Source organism: Palaemon carinicauda, chromosome 20 (assembly GCF_036898095.1).
Source record: "Palaemon carinicauda isolate YSFRI2023 chromosome 20, ASM3689809v2, whole genome shotgun sequence".
Taxonomy (NCBI): domain Eukaryota; kingdom Metazoa; phylum Arthropoda; class Malacostraca; order Decapoda; family Palaemonidae; genus Palaemon; species Palaemon carinicauda.
Window position 1 is genome coordinate 24,255,960 of NC_090744.1, and position 13,872 is coordinate 24,269,831.

General features: G+C 46.7%; 1 protein-coding gene across 3 annotated transcripts in view; it reads left to right on the forward strand.

Moving 5' to 3' along the window:
- LOC137660212 (axin-1-like) overlaps window positions 1-13,872 on the forward strand; it is a 132,936-nt gene that overhangs the window by 71,557 nt on the left and 47,507 nt on the right. For all 3 annotated transcript variants that reach the window (XM_068394926.1, XM_068394927.1, XM_068394928.1), the window contains exon 5: window positions 12,789-13,180. In XM_068394926.1, the coding sequence (XP_068251027.1) occupies window positions 12,789-13,180 (392 nt within the window). The remainder of the gene's footprint in view (window positions 1-12,788; window positions 13,181-13,872) is intronic.

Here is a 13,872-nt window from a genome sequence, read left to right on the forward strand (position 1 = left end):
GCGACCTTCACATCGGGTAAATTAAGCGCTGACTGTGCTCCCATTCAGTTCAGTGAGTGGCTACCCAGGCTTCCGGAATCTCTGATATGCCTCGAGCTCGAAGCCTGTATGCGCCTGAGTAGACATATCAACTCGGCTACAATGGCAGAAAAGACCTCTTTAATGTATGAAGAAGAACCACCTTTTAAGGTCTTGACGAAGTCATTACTTCAAACCTTACTGTCTGATTCCTACGACTTCTTTGCGGCCAGACGTCGTTGCTGTAGGCATGTCTTGTCTGAGGCCACTATCAGACATGAGCCTAACAAGCTCATTAAAGCCCCAGTCTGGAGCTGCTAGGGTCAATCAGAGCCTCAAGGTTCGATGGGCTTAGTCCCCAAGCACAAGTTCGAACCGGCCAGCAACCAATCTCGAGGTAGAAAGAGTCTGAGATCTTTCCATTCCTTCCAAACCGGCAGTCCCAACAGGTGGTTCAAACCATCCCGATGGCACAAGGGAGTCAACCTTTCACTTCGAAGGGTCAACCCCAACAGCAATACGTGCTGGTTCCTCAGTCCCAAGTAGCAACTACCTCCTATGCTACTTCCCCAGCCCTTAGGCCCACCTTTGAAACTCAGGGTGCTTTCCAGAATTACCAGCGCCCCAGAGGCGCTAGCTCGAGAGGAACTTTTCGCAACAGCTACTCTCGAGGCCGAGGAGGTAAATCCGCAGCAAATCATTGGGAGTTCTCAGGTAGGGGTAGGACTTTACATCTTCCGGAACCGTTGAACGTTCAACATTTGGGCTTTCAGTATAATTTCCAAAGGTCTGGGGTGGAGTTGGATAGAATGGCCCCCTCCACCAACCAGTTTTCATCAACATCCAACGGAAGAGCTAGTCTTATATGAAAACGATTTATTGCAAAAGGAAGCAATAAAGAAAGTAAATCGTTTGTAATTTCAGGATCACTTGTTCAGCGGGCCAAAGAAAGACTCAGAATAGCGAAGAGTAATCCTAGACCTGTCGCTTCTGAATTCTTACATTTAATGCGACAAGTTTCACATGCTGACCATCTCTCAGGTGCGGACCTTGCTTCTCTGTGGGGCCGTCACCTCCCCTATGGATCTTGCAGACGTTTGCTATCATGTTCCGAAAGCAAGGCATTTTCGTCCGTTTCTAGGCTTCAACTAGGCAAACTGCCTCACAGCAACTACAGAGTGATAATCTCTTACAACAGTTTTGGTTCCAAATCAACTTCGAGAAATCTCGTTTGGTCCCGAGGACAAGTTTCATGGTTAGGATTCAATGGGTTCTATGCTCCCACACTCTGTCTCCCAACAGCCAAGAGGAACGATATAGCAAAACACAATACGTTTTCTCAAAGACAAATTGTCTTCCAGAAGAAATCAAGAGAGAATCCTGGGTGCCCTCCAGTTTGCCTCAGTAACAGATATACTACTGAAGGCCAGACTGAAAGATATAAGCCGAGTATGGTGCTCCAGGAAAACGAGTAATATCGAGACAAAGGGCTCGACTCCAACCAATTCTGAAGAAAAGACTTCAACCATGGACAAAGGTCAAAATCTGGCAAATCCGTTTCCTTACAATATCCACCCCCAAGCTCGTCATTTACACAGACGCCTCCCTAACAGGCGGGGGGGGGGGGGGGGGGGGGATACTCTCAGTACACGAAAATCCTGGGACTATGGTCGACAATATTCCGCCAACTTCATATCAATGTTTTAGAGGCCATGGCGGTATTTTTGACCTTAAGCAACCGGCTCCAGCCAAAAACCAACATATCAGGTTTCTTCTAGATAGGTAGTGGCGGACGCACTTTCGAGGACAACTCCGCTGGAGTCGGAGTGGTCACTAGACCCAATGTCCTTCAGTTGGATTCTTTCTCAGGTTCCGGATCTCCAGATAGATCTGTTTGCAACAAAGTCCAACTACAACTGGAGTGCTACGTAGCTCCCAGCCCGGATCCTCGGGCTTACGCCACAGACGCACTATCATTAGTCTGGAACACTTGGGAGAGAATTTACCTATTCCCACCAATAAATCTGTCGCTGAAAGTGTTAGACAAGTTCAGGACTTTCAAAGGCCAAGTTGCTCTAGTAGTCCCCATCTGGCCCAAGCACAACGGGTTTCCCCTTCTGGTGGAACTGGGTCTCCACCTCGACAGATCCCCAATCCAATACTAACACAAGCAGTACAACTCGCTGTGTGTTAGCTTCCTCAAATTCAGAATGCCCTACCTTTCTGGACTTTATGAAATTTGCAGCTCAAGAGGTGCAGATATTGATCCTCAAATACGTTATTTTTAGAATCAGATAAGAGGGGATCCGCCCTTCGACAGTATGATTCGGCTGTTATGAAACTTGCCAGTTTTTAAGGGACTCAAAGGTTGAGACGATGACTATGAATCTGACAGTAACCTTCTTCAGAATTTTATTTGAATCAGACTTAGCGACTTGTACTATTACCACAAATTAAGTCAGCCTTGAAGGTTTTACAATTGGCTTTAATATTGCCCTTACAGATTCATACTTCTCATCCATCCCGAGAACCTGCGCCAGATTGAAACCATCAACTCACCCTAGCTCAGTTTCCTGGTTTCTGAATGACGTACTTAAGTTGGCTTCAGACACTCTTAACGAGACTTGCCATTATATTCCATTGGTTAGGAAATCCTTGTTCTTAATGAACCTGACTTCTGGCGCCAGAATATCAGAACTTTCAGCCTTGTCTAGAGATCCAGGTCATATTGAATTTCTCTCGTCAGGGGAAGTACTCCTTTCCCCTGACAAAAGATTTTTAGCGAAAATGAGGACCCCCAGGACAGACGGTTCCCCTGGAAGATTGTCCCACTTCCGCAGGACCCATCTTTATGTCCAGTAAACACTCTGGAAGCCTACTTAAACATATCTCCCGTTCAGTCCTCGGGGCCCTTACCCATTAGAGAAGGTGAAGAACCATCATCCTGAAAGGACTCAGACAGAAGATTCTGCATTTCATTAACGGGCTACCTAGAATCATTCCCACATCACTCCCTCACGTCCATGATATATGAGCTGTAGCTACCTCAGTTAATTACTATGAACTTCACTGGACTTACTAAATATATAGGCCGGAAGTCTCCAACAGTATTTAAACGCCACTGCTTAAAACCTCTGGAAGCCTTATATTTGCTACAGTGGCAGCAGGGAATGTGATTCCTCCTGAACATAGTGAACCTTAATCAACTATGTCTTGCTATCCTCTTACCTGTTATTTTGGATTTTATTTTACTTCCTCAGGTATTGTTCCAAGATTTGGGACCATTTCTCTGGTACTATTTCACTGCGCGGCACAGGTCGGAGCCCAGAAAAGGGATTTTAACGAAGGAAAAATCTATTTCTGGGCGAGAGACCTGTGCCGCCCAGTGAACCCTCCCTTGACTTCCCTCCCAACATGGGCCCCAAACCTTGGGTGCTATGAGGAGTGACGTCACTGGCGTGGGTTGGGTTAGTGGTAGTAGTGTTGAACGGCACCTCGCTGTGGCGGGGATTTTGAAGAGGAGATATCTAAATAGTGCGAGACCTCTGGTTGTGAATTATCACGCCCCAGTATTTTATACCGACACCTTATATAGGTGAGCGAGCTGGGTTCAACCTGGCATTCCTATGCTTTTTTTCTCTGGTATATATAGCAGTTATATTCCTTAGAAATAGTGCTCTAGGAGTATTTCACTGGGCGGCACAGGTCTCTCGCCCAGAAACAGATTTTTCCTTCGTCAAAATCCCTTTATTATTACATAGTACCTGGTAAGATATCTTTTGCCGCAAAAGTTAACCTATAGACAGATGTTAAAATTGGTTAGCGAGTTCGTTATGATCGGCGATGGAACGTACTAAACAAAGTAATGGGTTTGGTTGTGGTGACATGTTTGGCAGTAGCATGATATAAAAAAGTCTTTATTTTGATGGTTTTTAATTTAAAGTTTAATGAATAAGGATTTTTCACCATAATCACAACGTAAGTATAAAAATTAATTAGTACAAATATGGAATATTATACATATAGGTGTTGGACAGTTAGGCTAGGCCTAGCGACAAGTTCACACAACAGATGGGCAAACCTTAACATTTTTCATCCAAAACTAGTCTTAAAATGTTTGAACAGAAATCTTTCTCTCACATTCTCCCCCCCCCCCCCCTTCTCAGACATCGGGGAACCATCACCCCCCCCCATACAATTAAGAAAACAATAGATTTCCTACGCTTCGGGGTGCTTGACTCGCGGATTTAGAATGCTCCTCGCAAATACAGGAAAATTCATTTTTAAAAACTATCGATCGTGTAATTGAGGAATCGCGTAATTCGGGACCCTACTGTAGTATGGACGTACTCTCGGCGAGACAAACATGACTGTATTTACACTTTGCCACAGTCCAGTATGAGGTCGCAGTACGAAGGCAAGTCAGACTCATCGGGCGACACAGGAGGAAGAGAGATGTGTGGAGGAACTCCCCTTGCGGTCTCCCACAGGATCTCGGGACAGGAGAAGTCCCCGTTCCCCTCCATACAAGCCAAGAGCCTCGCCAGAGAGTCAGCCGATGAGCGGAGGACCTCGTCTTGTTGGCCTAAGTCCCGTCCTTGAGCCACTCCATCCGCTCAGCGGAGGGAGCCGTCTTCTAGGATGGGCAGCCCCGACAGGTCTCCCCATCGAGATGATAGACGGGGACGGGCACCTCCGTCGAACTGTTTCACGGAAGAGCCCGTCCGTCATCCAGGACCCCGAGGAGGATGGGTCTCGATCCCAGACAACAAGCTGAGGGACCTAACTAGGACCTCAGGCTTGATACCTAAGCGAGCAGGAGACAGTCCTCCTAGAAGGGCCTCCAAGAGCCTCGCCAGAGAGTCAGCCAAGGAGCGGAGGACCTCGTCTTGTAGGCCTAAGTCCCGTCCTAGAGCCACTCAATCCGCTCAGTGGAGGGAGCCGTCTCCTAGGATGGGCAGCCTCGACAGGTCTCCCCATCGAGATGATAGACGGGGACGGGCACCTCTGTTGAACTATTTCACGGAAGAGCCTGTCCCGTCGTCCAGGACCTCGAGGAGGAAGGAAACGTCGGGCGAAGAGGGTAGAATGAGCCGAGGGTCCCGTCAAGGTCCCCGTCCGATAGGCGTAAGGCCGCGAAATAGACGCAGATGAGCGGTCGACAGGGGCGGCTTCCTCCGTCGGGCAACCCCACAGAAGCTGCTTCCCCCTCGAAGTGAGACAAGGAGGACGGAGGTTCTCGCCTCCACGGCAGTACCCATCCTCAGTCCACAACCTAGGGCGGAGGTGCCCGTCGCCACAGCTCAAGCCAACGGAGGACTCCACTTACAGAGCGGAGGCCCTCGTCGCCACGGCAAGACCCATCCTAGCGGAGGACTCCGCCTTTAGGACGGAGGCCCTCGCCACCACGACTATGCCCGTCATAACGGAGGACTCCGCCTATAGGACGGAGGTTCTGGATGCCACGGCAATTCCCGTCCAGTGTAAGCTCAAAATCCTGCCTACAATCACGAGCTCTGTAGGAGGCTCTCCGGGGGCAGCCTCAACTAGTCAGCCCGCGGAAGGAGTCGTCGAACACCTTCACGGAGGAGCCCGTCCCCTCCTCGAAAGCTCGAAATGACGGAGGCACCCGTCTCGCCTGGAAGGGCTTAACCGCGAGACTCGTCAGAGCGGAGGGACCCGTGCTGACTCTACACGTGCTCGTATCCCTCCGTGGCACCCCTCCACGGAGGAGCCTGTCCCTTTATCAAAGGCTCGTTAAGTGACGGAGGTGCCCGTCCCTCTGGAAGGTCTTAGCCGCAGGTTCCGTCAGAGCGGAGGTGCCCGTGATGAATCTACACCCCATCGCCGGATGGAGGACTTGGGTACGGACGCGAATCTTGGAGGGTGATCTCCTTGATAAGGGGACAAATTGAGCAGCCACTACCTCAAGAAGTAGTTGACTGGCGCTCTGGCCTTAACAGGATTATGGAGGAGCCTGTCCAGAAGAAGTCATCTTTGGCTCCTTCAGAGGAGAGGGACGTAAAGTTGGGCGTACCCATATTAATAGGTGTTCACCCGCATAGGGATACCTCCAAAGGTCACAGTTCAGCCAAACTGCTACAGGACCTGAAATCACAAAGCAAGTATTATGCCTTAGAAGGACGTCCACTTGGGGCTAGCGAGAGGACGTCCTAGTAGGGGTAGGACAAGGTGCCCCGGAAGACCGGCTAAATCTCAGTTGGCCCAAACCAACAGAATGACTTACTTGGGAATAACCCTGGATTCGTTACAGGTCAAGGCCTTTCCCATCCATAGACAGGCTGGACAACCCGGACCAAGTTCTCCTTCCCTTCCTTCGAGGACATCCCAGAAGAATGAAGGATGGGCAGAGGTTGGTAGGACATCTGGTGTCCTTAGAGAAGCTAGCTCCACACGGGTGACAGAACCTAAGGAGGGTTCAATGGAACTTAAAGGAGAATTGGAACCAGAGACTTTCCCCGGACAAAGTGGTGCCAGTCTGGCAAGAAACCAGACAAGCCGTGGAGTGGTGGCAGGATCGGTCACACACTCTAAAAGGGATGCCGATGTCCTCCCAACCTCCGAAATCCGCCAGTTTACGGACGGGTAGAAAGAAGGAGGGGGAATGCACCTCCGGGGAAAAGGACAGCGAAGGGGACTTGGACAGAAAAGGAGAAGTCCCTACACAGCAATGTCCTAGAGATGAGAGCGGTCCAGGAAACCTGCAAACATTTTACGGAAGACTTGTAAGGGAATTCAGTGGCCCTGATGTCGGACAATGCAACCATGGTTGCATACGTTAAGAAGATACGAAGGGCCCGTGACCATGCCTCTCCCCAGCGCAGGACGGAGGAAGTGGTTGGTGAGACGACGTCGGCGATGGAGGACTCCGCGTATAGGAGGGTACTCGCCTTGATTAAAAGCTACAATAGCCTGGTGGAACCCGTCCCACAGGAGGTGGAGGCGTGGACCTCGGGCTGGAACAAGTTTCTAGCCTACACCGCCCAGAAGAAGTCCTCACTTTCCCCTCCTGAGGCCAGGAACGTGGGAATGGAAGAACCCACTTAGACAGAGTTATAATCCGCAATAGCGATCCCAGCACAGGCTTTAGAGCGGCGAAACTCCTGCAGGGAATTAAGGCCCAAAGTAATTACCACATGTTGGAAGGTAGACCAAACAGGGCATGCAAGACAGGGGAAACCCTGGACATCCTTTGACAGGGCTTCTCAGACGGAAGGGCGTCATCAGATGCCACCTTCTTCTCCCAGTCCGAGTCCGCTGTTTCAGAGGGAGAGCCGAGATCAAAAGAGTTGTGCGATCTGGCCCTTCAGATCCTGGATTGGGAAGGAGAAAAGGAAATCAACCTGACAGGAAGCTTCATTCTGGGGAAGAAGAACGTCCCAGCAGACGGCCTCAGCAGAATGGGACAAGTAGTAGCGTCGGAGTGGTCCCTGCACCCATAAGTGGCAAGCGACATCATTCAGATGTTGGGACCCCCGGTAATGGATCTGTTTGCAACAAGGTTGAACGAACAACTCCCCGTATTCTGTTCACCTGTCCCAGACCCGAAGGCGGCATTGGAGGACATGTCTCAACACAGATGGGACGACCTAGACGTGTACAACTTTCCCCCCTTCTCCCTAATAAGTCAAGTCCTCAACAGGGTGAGGGCAGCAACCAACCTAAAGATGACTTTGGTAGCGCCTTTGTTGGCCGGAGAGAGAGTGGTTCGCAGACCTAAAGAGTCTCGCCACTCTCCCTCCCTGGACTCTTCCCAACATACCAGACCTATGGAGACCACCACATTTTCAGCGGTTTCACGAAACCGACAAGCCCTTCGTCTTCGCGCCTGGAGGTTATCCAGCGTCTCCTGAAAAGACAAAGGTACTCAAGCAAGACAGCTAGGAGGATGCCCCTTTACCTGACGAAATCCTCTACGGCCGTCTACCAATCCAAGTGGACGTTGTGCGTTAGGTGGGCAAGGACAAGAAGATAGAACCCTTAGAAGCATCCGTGCCCATTATAGCGGATTTCCTGGTCCAGCTCAGGGATAAGTTGGCCATGACAGTCCCAGCGGTTAAGGGAGTTCGAGCTGCCCTTAGTCAAGTTTTTCTCCTGAAAGGCATAGTTCTGGGTTCTTCAACACAGATGTCCATGCTCATCAAGGCTTTCGAGCAATCAGGCCCCTTCTGCCCCGAGAATCCCGAATTGGGACCTGGCAAGGGTTCTGGATATGCTCCGAAAAATATCATTCGAACCCTTAAGACGAATCTCACATTCAAAAGCAGTCTTCTTGTTAGCGATAGCCTCAGCTAAGAGGGTGAGCGAGCTACAAGGATTATCGTATGAGGTGGAGCACTCTAGAGGATGGAAGGAGACAACCTTTAAGTTAGTCCCCTCCTTCGTCGCCAAGACACAGGATCCGTCAGTTTGGGTGGCGAGGTTTGAGAGCTTTACTATCCCAGCAATCCCAAATGAAGGAAACCAGGAAGATTTGAAATTTTGCCCCGTCAGGGTGATTAGGAAGTATCTTAAAAGAACGGCGAAGCTCCGCCCGTCTATTAAGAACCTCTTTGATTCCTGGGGTAAAATGAAAAAGAACATCTCCAAGAATACAGTTTCCTTTTGGGTCAGACAAGGAATTAGACAAGCTCCCTCAAATGAGGGGTTTTCAGTGCCAAGAGAACCCAGGGCTCATGATGTTAGGGTTCTAGGCACCTCCCTTGCATCTGAAAAGAACATGTCGGTAGCTCAGGATCTTCGAGCAGGAACTTGGCCTAACCAGTCGACATTCACCGATCATTATCTCAAGGACGGTACGAGGAAGTCCCGGGGTGGGCTTTTGATAGGGCCGGTCATCTCAGCCTTCAATTCGGTTTGACGACTTAGGCCCCGGGCTAGATAGTGAACCACAAATAATCTAGACACAAGTGGGCTTATTTTTCGCTTTCGCCTTTTTCCCTCTTTCTCTCGTACTATCAGTTGTCCTCAGAGCTATCGCTCATTAGACAAGCCTCAAGAATCGCCAATATACATCAAGCTCAACAAGGATTATTTGGAAGGGTAAGTGTTATAACACAATGAGTCCCTTGCGTAGTTTATCTTACTGTCCATCGGGGTCTAGCTCTAGGAGGCACTCCCACCTCCTAAAGTGTAAGTCTCCTAAGAAAGTGTTTCGTGGTAAGTCTCTGTGTCGGAACAAATTACAAATTTTAAGTAATTTGTATTTTTCCTAACATACTTACCGAGAAACACTTTCGAGTTATGGCCCCCCCCAACCGTCCCCGCAGTGCCTCACTGACCTCGAGTATTGTTCCTTACATAAAACTTACTGCCGGGTCAAGCTCAAAGCCACGCGACCGTCATCGGGCATTGCCCCAAGGTCACGGTCTCTCCCGCTAATCAGGTCACTATAGAACATGGAGGTAGGGTAAACTACACAAAACTCTGGTCGTTTGAGAGGAGTTACCAGTAACCTCCTAAGAAAGTGTTTCTCGGTAAATATGTTAGGAAAAATACAAATTACTTAAAATTTGTGATTTTCAGAGTGCTGCGAGAATGAAGAAACCATATGCAGGCATGCTGTTTTCAGGTTTATCGAGTCATGAATGTGGTACTTTCATAAGTAAGGGCTCTGTAGATCTCCATTTAGAGGTCATGAAGTAGAATGACTGGTGGAAAGGTGGAGGAAGGCTAGCCAAGAGAATTTTCCACACTGCCGTCACTTTTAATAAGTCCTGGACTCCAAGGCCAATCCTGAAGTCCAAGGCATTGCTCCACTGAATTCAGCCATGGAAGAAAACCCCTGCAACCTCCAGAACAAGATCCACTTCACTAGGCAATTCTTCCTCCAGAGGATCTTTTGATTTCATTTAGCCCCTTTGACCCTGTTATGGACAGCCTAGAAGGGGAAGGGGCAGGAGAGACACCAGAAGATACTAGGGAAGGCAGTCCCATCCTTCCACTGCCATGAGTCGGGTGATGTCTGGCGAGCCAGTGGAAAAAGTGTTAGTACCACGTAGTGGAGGATTGGACGGTAAACTTCCTCCAGGATGGATACCACCTCCCATTCATCGACTCGCATCCTCCCTTCGCTTTGACATCGATGCGATCATTGTACAACCCGAATTCGGTAAAACTCTTCACTCTTCGATCTTAGGTGAAGATTATGTTGGATAAAGGCACGTTGCAGATTGTACGTGATGGATATCCTGGGACTGAAGACCAGTCATCGCTGAATGAGTTTGTTTTACAAACCTTGCTCAAAATGGAGACAGAGAGCACCTTACTAGACGCTATCAGGAGGAGCGATTTAATACTCTATCTAGTTCTGATGGATACTAACTTCCAATTGATAGTCCATCGATCTTCGTTTAAGTTCATCCACTAAATAATTGGGGGTGGGGGGGTGGGTAAGGTCCACCAGTTCAGAGGTCGGTGTTTTGGACTCTACTGTCCTCCAATTGTTTACATGTCTAAACTTGCGCTCATGCCAGTGGGATACATCGTCTTTAATATTTAGATGATTAGTTGATTCTGTCTTCCCTCTTGAAAACAGCTCCATCATCGAGACAAGCTTGTCTCCTTTTCTCAGAATCTGGGGATTCTGGTAAATCTAGAGAAGTCCAATCTAGAGCCAAAGCAGTGGATAGAGTATCTGGAAATGCTAATATACACAATGGTGAGGAAAGTCTTTCCCTCCGATGACCGTGTTAGCAGGCTCAAGAGTAGAGCAACCTTTCCTGCACAAACATCATCTGTGGCTTGATCGTGGCAGAAGCTACTAGGGTCACTTCTCATCTTAGGAAAAGCTTGTAAGCTTGTGCCACAATGTCTTCTACACCAGTAATCCTTTCAATGGAGCCTGATGAGACCTTGGTCAGCAACCAATAATCCCCTGCAACATTAAGTTCCTGTAGAATAGGAACTAAGGAAAGATCCAGATAAAAGACTGAAAGACTACCTCTTAAAGGGGACTTCTTTAGAATGTCCTTCTCCATAGATGCATCTGTTTATGGTTTTATTGAAGGAAGGCTGGGAGTACACTTAAGGAACTAGATTGCCGTAGGACACTGGTCCAGCGAAGAGAAGAGCCTGTACATCATCCTGCTGGAACTGAAGTCAGTACTTCTGACACTGCAATCATCTAACAGTGTCTGATAGTCCACTTGGTAGCATTGATAAGCGACAACAGTACTGTAATGGAAAAAGAGGCTCATGCATGGGTATTAGACAACGCAGTAGAACAGTCAGCAAGATTCATCCCATACAGGAAGTATGTAATCACCAACAGGCTCAGTCTTCATGGACAAGTGGTTGGTGCAGACTGGTCCTTTCATCCTCAAGTAGCATAGACCCTGCTGACTTTGTGGGTTCCCCAAAAATAGGTATACGTTCATGACGAGGTTCAAGAAAAAGCTACGAATCTTCTGCTCTTTGGTCCTGGATCAAACACCGACACTAGAGGATGCCCTCCAACATCAAAGGGACAACCTTGATATCTATGCTCTCCTGGCATTTTACCGGATACAAAGAGTAATCAACAGGGTTCTGACTATTCTAAACCTCAGAGTGGCTACCAAATGTCCACAAGCAGAAAGGTACCTAAACCTCATGATGCTCCTGACCTTGCCAGCCACATTTGAAGATGCACCACAGTGCAGTGACGTCCCTGTCGTTTCATGGGTGGAGGCTATCTAGCATCTCTTCTGAGCAATAGGCTTTTCACAAGGCACTGAATGGGGGATGTCTGGATACCACCAAAAATCCTCTTGAGGCAGTCTTTGAGGCAAAGTGCAATTGGAGTCGTAAAAGAGATACTGCTTCAGTTGGAGCCTCTTTACAAGGAAAAGTAGACTATCTTCACCACCTACACAGAGAGAAACACATCTCAGTATTAGCGGTGAAAGATTGCTTGGCTTTGAGCAAATTCTTTAGGCTGAAGGACTTGGGGTGTCCTCCTCTTGGGAGTAGGCAATACTTATGAAGAGTTTTGAGCAGTCCTGATCTCTAAGGGAACTCAAACCATCCAAGTGGAACAGCACCACCAGAGTTCTTAGTGCTCTGAAGAAGGTTCCGTATTAACCCTCGAGGTAAGCATCCGACAAGGATCTAACTCTCAAAACAGTTTTCTTGCTTCCCCTGGTCCGAACAAACCGGTTAGGTAAGATTCAAGCTTATTACATACTGTTACTTATACAAAGGGAAGGGGCTACTCTGTGAGCGGGCAGGAAGTGGGCCCTGTCCATCAAGTGCCAGTAAATACTGATACCTCCTTATAAATTTTAACAGCCAACTCTCCAGCTTATTTGAAACCATACTCCTTCCCATTACAAGACTCAGGTTTGTATAGTAAGGATAAATACAAATTTATTTTTGAATTTTTTTTTTATATTGTCACATATTGTAGTAGTATGACATGAATCTGTTAATTATTTTTTATAAAGAACTGTATGTTCGTTTTAATTGGAATACTGGTAGCACATTTTTTTAGTAATATTTTTTTAATTATTATAGATAATAAGAAATATTGATCATTATATGTTAATTTGGATATGAAACATATTTCCACATGTTGAAAATAATTAGAATATTCATGACATGTAGCCTTTACTTTGCAATTATTTAAAAAATTGTGTTGAAATAGGCATCACTTGAACGAGTTAGTTTATTCTTTTACTGTATAATTCAAAACATTATGTTAAAATAGGGTATAATTCACTTTAAGTAGAGTTAGTTTATTCTCTTATATTACTATGTTATATCTGCAGGTGATGGAGGAGGTGATTTTCCAGCCATTTTGGGAGGATCAGTTGAGGGTGGATCTCCTTGCTTTGGTGGGGGCGAAGGAGGGACCACTCCTCCTGCAGTACGATGGTCCGAATCATTGTTACTGCTTTTGGAAGATCCTCATGGTGTTCAACTATTTCAAGAGTTTCTGAAGGAAGAATGCGGGTCTTGCGAGTCATTGCAGTTCTGGTTTGCTTGCAATGGCCTTCGGAAATCAGACAAGCAAGACCCCTCGCAGTTGGTGACCATAATCTGGAAACGGTATATTCGGAATTTTGTTGTGCGTGTATCTGAGAAGACTTACAAAATGGTCAACGATCGCATCAATGCTAGGAGTATTGATCGAAGCATTTTTGATGATGCACAGCAAGAGGTTTGTGATCACAATTTTACACTGTTAAAACTCTAGGTAGAGTGTTCAGTAGATAGTGATACCTTGAAATAATAGTAGATTAATACTAAATAACAATATCTTGATCATTGTCATAGAAAATACACCTAGAGTTTTATTTAACATGTATCATTTAGAAGGCTACAGGGAAAATTTAGTTATGTGGTAAGACACTGGCTTCAGATAATTTGGTCGATCTGTCTTATGAAACTGGAAATTTGTTTAAAAGCTGTAAACAATAAAAAATGCAATGCATAAATTCACATGAAAGTACTTCATCCTAGTCACAAGTAATCCTATCAAAAAGTTGATTTTAGATGAGACTAAGACTTGAGTCTGTGTCCGTAAGTACTGTATTCGCCATCATGCACAAATCATAAGATTATTATTATTACACTTAATACCTACGGTTGATTAATTTTATGAGATATTTAGTTATCATTCAATTTACTTTTAGTCTTAGCACTTCAGAAGTTTTATGTTTGATATTTTATGTAATATTTGTTGAGCCAACACAGTTAGTTGGGAAATTTCAAGTCACTGATGTGGTTATGTTATATTCATTTATTTAAAAGCCTCTACTATCTCAAGTAGTTGCTATATATTTTAATATTATTTTCTATGATACAGATTCACTTGTCACCTATACTGGTTTATTAATTCTGTCACTGCAT